The 8,533-nt window shown below is 41.7% G+C and overlaps 1 protein-coding gene and 1 non-coding gene across 2 annotated transcripts; both read left to right on the forward strand.

Moving 5' to 3' along the window:
- Positions 1-4,281: 4,281 nt before the first annotated feature.
- Positions 4,282-4,353, forward strand: trnaw-cca (transfer RNA tryptophan (anticodon CCA)). Its single transcript has one exon. It is a non-coding gene; the product is annotated as a tRNA-Trp (tRNA).
- Positions 4,354-5,245: 892 nt separating this feature from the next.
- On the forward strand, positions 5,246-8,259 carry liat1 (ligand of ATE1). The gene is made up of 2 exons (XM_070983627.1): positions 5,246-5,638; positions 7,143-8,259. The coding sequence occupies exons 1-2, from the start codon at positions 5,527-5,529 to the stop codon at positions 7,556-7,558; spliced, it is 528 nt and encodes a 175-aa protein (XP_070839728.1). The 5' UTR covers positions 5,246-5,526; the 3' UTR covers positions 7,559-8,259.
- Positions 8,260-8,533: the final 274 nt, after the last annotated feature.

Raw genomic sequence — 8,533 nt, forward strand, 5'->3', positions numbered from 1 at the left:
TGAAGCCATCCGCCTCCTTAACACTTCAACGATAGCGCTGCAGGCCACTCAGCAGGTTAAACAGTTGTGCAAGAGGACATATGTTTTTTAAGTACTTCAATCAATGCATTTGATGTTGCTGCTAATTTCCCTACAGGCCTGTTTCATCTATCATGTTTCTTTGTGTTGGATTTTATTTCACTCATGCCTCTAAGATTCTTGTATGGGTTGGATATTACCTGGATATCTGTTTTATACTTCCTTTAATGTATTATGTGCTTTATGAGTGATTTGACTGTTTTCTCTTTGTCTGTTTTTCTTTGAATGAGCTCACTAAGACAAATTCCACTCAGTCATCATGATACGGCAATAAGTTATTGAATCTTGTGTCTGAAATTCCTGGATCCTTCGTGAATACTGCACGTCCCACAAGACTTAAATGACCTCCTACCACACAGATATGATCCTGGTTGTGTGGAAATGTTAATCACTCCACTTGCTCATTGCTAGCTGATAACCTGTAACCTTGCCTGCCTACTGATTCAGGCACAATGTCCTTTTTAGGCATTTGTGGAGGTGGAATTTATTATGAATCAGTGATCATCATTATAGCACTAATAGGATCAGTATTGGAAATGAAAGAAAGGCAGTTCGTCATATCATTCAGTGTTTGGCTTAAGTAACTTATTGCCTCGAAAAAAACACGTACATACTGTGTGTATATGTGGGTATATCCTTTATTATGAGCTCCTCAGTGAAATTGGTGGTTGGTTGGTTCAGGTTTGAACTTCTGTGGTGAAAATGATCATAACATATACTCATTTCAGGTACTAATTCAGTATAAGATGTACTCTACTTATGTTACGCAACATAATGGACACAGAATGACCTGCTTTGACATGTAAGATGATCTAATTGTTCTATAAATGCTACATGTACTACCTGCTGTACATATCTAGAGTGTCTGGAGATAAACGAGCAAGTTAAACCTCCCTCTGTTAAACATTCACCACGATTAGACTCAAATTTCCAGGGTTTTTCTGTACAAGTCCCGTCCAAACAAAGTCCAGTTTGGCATGTTTGTGAAAGCTGTTGCTGAGAGCGCTCTTGCGAGCAGATGCCAGTACACTTACTGCAACTCAAGATCTGTTTGTATAACGATGGCCACACCAGATGGAGGAAGCATGCGAGTCACATCTTTCCCCACCGCCATCCGTGACTCGCAAGCTCATCGGAACAAGACGTGAGCGGGGGCATGGTTCACAGCACATAAAAGCACAAGCAATCACATGACCCAAAAGAGTAAATAATGAATTGCGGGTCAAAGGTTGTGTGAAAAGTTCAGCTGCCAACGCTAAATGTGCTTTGTGTTGGCCATAAATGATTCACTTTGCCTGTAGAAACATGTGAAATTTGTTTTTGTGGACAGAAACCAAACTCTTTGTCACTTTGTACAAGGGGGGGCCTTTAAAAAACACCTGTCTGCATCTCACTGTGAACTTTGCCACTCCTGCGTGGATGAATGTTACGTGTCCTCTCTGACTCAGCATCATGATTTATCCTCTGTCTTTCTTCCTGCACTTCTTACGGGAGGAGCTCAGATATGTGGGGGAATGCAGAAGCAGGACAGACTTGTTCAAGCTCAGAGAGTGAGCCTATTCTTAGCACTGGTGGGTGTACGGTTTAACAGCAGACAGAACATAGTGTCCAAGTTTAGTTCCCTTGTCATTATTAGAAAAGTTACAGTGTTGTAATTGTGCTTCAAAGGGCCAAATGTATAAACTTCACAAATTCAGCATGTGTGTGCTTGTTTCTGTGTACGTGATGTGTGCACAGCAATGAGGAACCAGTGGGGGACTGGATTCTGGGGGACAGGAATAGGATGGAAACTCCCTGGGAAATACCACACTGCGTGCTGTGGATGTGACACATGAAAATCCCCATGCAGCGATTCAAAAGGACATAGTTTCACAAATGGTATTCACTTCCTTGAACATCAGTGAGAACACTTCAGCACATTTTCTGCTTTCTGTTTCACTCAAACACATCAGTTTCAGTAATAATGTTGCTAATGTTATTAATGCTTCTGTTGCCAGAGATAAACAATCCATCAACAGTACTACATAAAGCAATCTTCTAAAATGAGAGTGGCATATTTGCCTTGAAATTACCTTCAAAAGACCATGCAGGATTTAGTGGCACCTAGTGGTGAGGTTGCAGATTGCAACCAATTGAATACCTCACCTTCCCTTTCTGAGCATGTAGGAGAATGGTGTCTGCAAAACTCGTGAAAATGCAAAGGCCAATTCTGTAGCTGTCCTCAGCTCTACGGAGCTTTATAAAGAGTTTCTGCTCATTGTTTGGGTTTTCTGGCCTATAATTTTACTGTTTTGGTTCACTGTCACTGCTCTCATAGCATTGTTTTTGACTGCGGCTGGCAGCTGTTCTCAGTGAAAAAGCCCTGAAAAACCATCTTACACCACCTGCAGAGCACCATTAGAGAGGCAACGTTAGCATCTAGCTGGTCAACATAGTGGAGCGCTGAGCAGTTAAGAGCCAGGTATTTTTTTGTTGGTAGAGCAAAATAGAGCTAAAGGAGGAGTGAATATTGGACTTGAATTCATCAAGTGGTGAGAAACATGAGTCGAAATCAATGCTTCAGTTACTCTGTGTATCTGCTGGTCTAAATATGGTTTAAAGTGAGTCAGTTACTGCAGGTTTAAATGTGGTTTAAGTGAGATCATAAAAGCTGACACAAGGTCTAATCATGCTGATTTGTTTGAAAGTAGATAAGGGTCATAAAGTCAGTAAACTAACTGTAACATCGGTTACACAATATGCATTCAAAGCAAGCTAAGGTCCCATAGCCCACTGGTCATACAAGGCCATGTAAGACTGTATCGGCAAAACCCCCAAGTGTGAGCTGACCTGTAGTGCATCTTATTGCTTGTGACTTTTCATCCTTGTTTGTAAAGGAAGACAGTATTTATTCTTGAGTTAAGTTATAAGGTTTCACTTCAAACCTTTGCAGACCCCAAAAGATTCACTCAGAAGTATATTTCATGAGAATAATGAAATGAAGTGTTACATAAATAGAATTTATGTATATTATTGTCCTTTCATGTGCACTGACATGTCTTCCTTGTTCTGTCTCACTGTGGCTTCAGCCAGCTCTGTCCAGCTTTCTCAAAGATCTCATCAATGACTGAAGGACCACTGCCCACATTTATCTAAGGGCTAAAAATAGTTTGGACCAACAGGTCTCACGCTGCTCTAATTTCATCTGATGAACATGTGTGCTTACTTGTATTGAGATTTGATTTCACTGCAAGAGGCTACAAGAGGCATATAGTTGAAATGTTCTGTTTGCAGGGCAGGGCTTTGGTGTAATAACACTGCTCAAAAAATGAAGGGAACACTTAAATCACACATCGGATCATGTCAAAAAAAAAAAAAAAATTAAATCACAGTCTGATCCAACTTGCATGAATTTCATCACAGCAACTCATTATGTGACTCAGTAATGTTTATGACTCCCGTGTGTCTATATTCACTCCTGACAACATCTGAGCATGTTCCTGATGAGTCGACGAATGGTGTCCTGGAGGATCTCCTCCTAGACCTGGATCAGGGCATTGGTGAGCTCCTGGACAGCCTGTGGCGGTACTTGGCGGTGTCGGCTGCACCAATATATAATGTCTCATTGGTGCTAAATTGGATTTAGGTGAGGGGAACGTGAAGGCCAGTTAATGGCATCATTGCCTTCATCACCCAGGAACTGCCTACACACTCTCACACAAGAACACTAACAGAACTCAAAACTAGAGAAGAATCAGTGAGGAAGGATAAAGAGAGAGCCATTACCTACAAAACCATTCCCTTTTTGGTGGTTGTATTGCTTTTGCCTCTCCATTGCACCTGTTGTCACTTTCATTTACACCAAAGCAGGTGTAATCGAGTCACAACCACTTCCTGAATGGACAGATTGATATCCCTAAAGTTAATAGACTTGGTGTTATACTATGATGATCAAGTGTCCCCTTACTTTTTTGAGCAGTGTAGAATTGTCGCAGAAGCGAAGTTCATTTATGCAGCTCCAGTTACTTACATTGCACTACACTTGTTTGCATAATTTAATAGGTCAGTAGATAAAAATATACCTTCTCATTATTTTCATGCACTGACAGTCAGTAGTGGAGTATATCACCTGTAGATGTACTCAAAGGGTTCAAAAGTCATATTGCATGGCGACATCACAATGATAGGCACGAATTTGTTATTACTTCATAAAACCTGCGTGCAGACCTCGTGGCGCAACGGTAGCGCGTCTGACTCCAGATCAGAAGGTTGCGTGTTCAAATCACGTCGGGGTCAAGTTCTTTGTTTGGCTACTAATGACACCAAACGTGTTTGATGCGTTGTTATACTGAACAGACCGTGAATGTTTGTCTCTTTCGTGATAATGCGGGAATACCTCCAGCAACTTACAAGCTACACCTTGCAAAATGCTTTCTGCTTATTAACGTCGTCTTGTGTGTGTGTTTTTTTTCTTTTATGTGCCTTTATCTGAACTGAAATAACTGCACAATGACTGCCTCTGCCTCACTGACTGCTGACTCATGCTTATTCAATACTGCCACACAAACACATACACTTACCTGTTCTTTATACGGTCTCGCATAGGTTATACTTACATATTTATACTACTGTCCATACCGTATATGTGAGCTATAGTGCATTCATATTTATTCTACTCTCTATACTGTATTTGATCTACACTTCATGTTTGTATTATACATATACCTGCACTATATGCTGTGTGCCCAATGTTAGTGCTGCTCATGTTTGTAATGTCCATACAGCCTATATCACATTATTATCGAAACCTTACTGTTTATTCTATCTGTCACCCTCATACATGATCATTACTTCACTTTACTGCTTTTTGCACATCGGGTCAGATGTCAAATAAATATTAGCATAGTGAGTTGACCTTGAGCAGACTTTACTTGAGCAAATACAGTTGTAGGCTACATATAATTAAAACGACCCCCGTTGATGTTTCTGATGGTCAAAAAAAAAAAAAAAAGAAAAAAAGAAAGAAAAAAAAAAAAAGGAAAGAAAAGGGCAAAAAAAGAGACGTTTTTACACCAAAGTGTAAAGCTGTAACATCTGCACGAGGTGTTTTCCGTTGCCACGGAGACGCGTCACCTGGCAACGCGGCGGTGGAGCGTGATTGTGGAAACGTGCGCCCCGGAACAAATACGAAACTTTAGAGGTGGCAATGAGGCATCCAGCGGTATCCACCTCTGAAACGTGCTAACGTGGTTTAAACCCTGAAAGATAGCCAACAGGACTGAGGAGCGAAAACAGCCAGGACTCTGTGATGAGGGTCTGTCTTTCTTGCTTTCTTTAAGCCGTTTACACGCGCATTAAAGACCGTTATTGTACGCTCACGTCTCTCAGTCGCACAATCGTGCTCAGACTCGGTTAACTCGTTTAGCCTGCACGGACCTATTCACCAGCACCGTGTGCCAAGACGACAACATGCCAGAGGACAAAAACGGGCTGCAGTCATCCAGCCGCTCTGAGAAGAAGAAGAAGAAGAAAAAGAAACGAAAGAGAGCCACAGCTCCCACCGCTCCTCCAGGAAGCACAGGTAAATACGCGTTGTAAGGGCTGGAAGAAGTAACAATACTACAGTGTGAAAGTAAAAATCCTGCATTCATTAACGGTGAAATGAGGGGAAATGTCCACAGCCAGTGCATTACATTATGTTTCTGTTATTTGGTTGAGATAGAAGTGCTTAAATACTTAATTGACTCTTAGTTTAATATGTAGCCATACATCATATTTAGTTGTAGTTTTAGTTTAGAGTAGTTTTGGAATTGCAGTTTAATCACAAAAACTACAGCCCAATAAATAAAAAATACAAGAGAAGAAGAAAGAAATAGAAGTCTAATGTAATTTATCATGTACAAACTATTAAGATTATTTTAAAACGGATATATTGGATTGTTGGCTACTGGTTGGAAAAAGAAACCAGTCACTTTGATGACATCGCTTTGGCCTCTTGGAACTTGTGACTGGCCTTTTCCATTATTTTCTGACATTTTAAAGCAGACAGATGAAAATAAACAATGAAAATGAACAGAAGTTGCTGTCCTGAATGACTCTTCTTTTAAGTATGTTCCCCCTAGAGCAGCAGCTGGTTCATGCAAAATATACAGTGCATCTCATAAATAACATGATCGTGCTGCAGTAGTGTAAAGAAGTAGACCTGTATATAACAGGCCTGCTTACTATTCCAGTATGCATTGACCAGTGTCTTACAGATATATTACTATGAATGACATTTTTGCCTTGAAGTTTCATGGTCTGCATCTTTAACTCCTACAGGCCACTGCAGTATATAAGGACTCCATGCATTTGCCTTAAGCTATGAAAGAGCACACTGAGTAGTTTTTGCGGCCTCCAATATAAACAAAAAGACAGTATGTCGCACACTTAAAGGCGCATAGAAGCTCTAAACTCTGTTTTTAGAAGATGAATTAATACGTAGTACATGTCAAGATCCTGCTGCCCGTGACCTGATTGGAATCTGGAAAAATGAAATCCACATGCATTCCCCTCGCAAAAATGCGAGACTCAAGGCTTTGTTACCGTAAAGGAAATGAAATTATTGTGCCACATTTCTTTTATTAAAAGTAGATCCTCCAAAATTCCTGACGGAGTAAACATTGCCAACACACACAGAAAGTATTCTCCTATAAACTGTCACACAAAGAAAAGACTGAAAGCCCCGAATGCTCCCTCACAGCGTTCATTTATAATTAGTCATGGTGCATATCTGAAGAATTAGAAATAATAATCTGAACTGACCCTGATGATGATCACAGGTCAAACAAAGGTCACTGTAAATGTACACAATGTAAACACAAGTATGAGGATCATGTGGTGATGTTAGAGGATTCCCTGCAGGTTTGAATAGGTCATTAGAGAATAGGCCCCCAGTGTTACTTTCCATCACTGGCCCACAACAGCTCATTACTGTAAACCAAGCCATCAGCCCTTTAGCTCCAGAGGGAGCCATTAGTAATCTAAACCTTCAGCTTTGTTTGGCAGTGTGCATACGCCTACATGTTTATGTTGCCTCCCTACAGAGAAACCTCAGGCTGTATCTTTGCCTCCTGAGACCCCGCCCGTGTCCCTGCTGCCCCCACAGAGTCCGGATCAGCCCCGAGACCAGCTGCCCAGGCTCAGAGCTACCAGTAAAAAGGATGGAGAACAGTTCGCTGGCAGCAGCCGGAGGAGCAAAAAGCACTCCAAGGATTCACCGTCCCTGCTGACAGAGACAAACAAAACCAGTGGCAGTGGAGCTCCGGTGCAGGGGTACGTAGCAGAGCTCAGCGCCCAGGCCAGGGAGAGCCTGAGGTGGGAGGGAGTGCTGGAGGACCCCCATGCTGAGGAGAAGAGACTGGAGCTGTACAGGGCCAATAGGCGGCAGCGTTACCTCTTGCACCGAGAGGCTCTGTTAAACGAAACGCTGGCTGGGTCTGGCAACAGGAGCAAAGACTGAATTAAAGAAGCAAATGAGAGCCTTCTGCTGTTGGCCATCTCAGGCTTTATCTGTTCACACAGAGTGAAGATCCTTCAGCGCCGTTATGAAGTTGAACTGAAGAGAAACTGAGCGCGTTGGCAACTGAATACCTTGATAGAAATACTCTCTCTGTCAGGTACAAAATGCTTAAGCAGAGTGCCATGACTGACAGTGGGCGAGGACAGGACGTCCCCCTGCTGAATGGGCCTGTTGAAAACTTAATAGAGGATTTGCACAGTTTATCTTGTGCTTCTGAATTATGTAAGACTTCAAGAAAAGACCCAAAGTTGATCTTTCAGGATTGAAACCCAATCAGGATGACACCACTGAAGCCCCCCCACTCCCACCCCCCTGCCTCACATGTGTAGGTCCACAGGTCAGAGATGGAGAGGAGGGTTATTTGGATCTTTTTCTGCTTTATAAAAATACCCAGAAAGCCATCCACCAGAGTGGGTGTGGAGCTATTTAATTACAGCTGAAATGCGACTGTGACAACGTGCTACTGTGCCATCACACCATCTAATTAAATAGGTTTAAAAGTTCAGACTGTTCAGCGTAATGGCCAATCTAATGTGGCAGGTCCTGAATCCAGCCTGGGATGTGCCTCCTGTCTCTTTCTGTTTATTTCATGATGCTCTATGCTGTAAAAGGCAAATTAAAAGAGACTTTAAAAATCTTTCAAAAGACTTAAATCTCATATTCAGTCTGAACTCCTCACTGAATGGCATCTTGCAGTTCATATTATTTCCAGTGTAAAAGTTTGATTTTGTTGCCTCCTCAGACTTAAGGACATCATTATGGTTTTTTTATCCTGGCAAATTACTGAATCATAACTCTGCTTCTGAGTGTGCAAATGTAGATAATTTATCCTACATGACTCTTATTGTAATTATAGAACTGAATATAGAAAGAGGCACATTTCATTTTGTGGTTTGTTGTTCCCGTCCGTGCAGA

The sequence above is a fragment of the Chaetodon trifascialis genome, chromosome 16 (genome assembly GCF_039877785.1).
Source record: "Chaetodon trifascialis isolate fChaTrf1 chromosome 16, fChaTrf1.hap1, whole genome shotgun sequence".
Classification (NCBI taxonomy): domain Eukaryota; kingdom Metazoa; phylum Chordata; class Actinopteri; order Chaetodontiformes; family Chaetodontidae; genus Chaetodon; species Chaetodon trifascialis.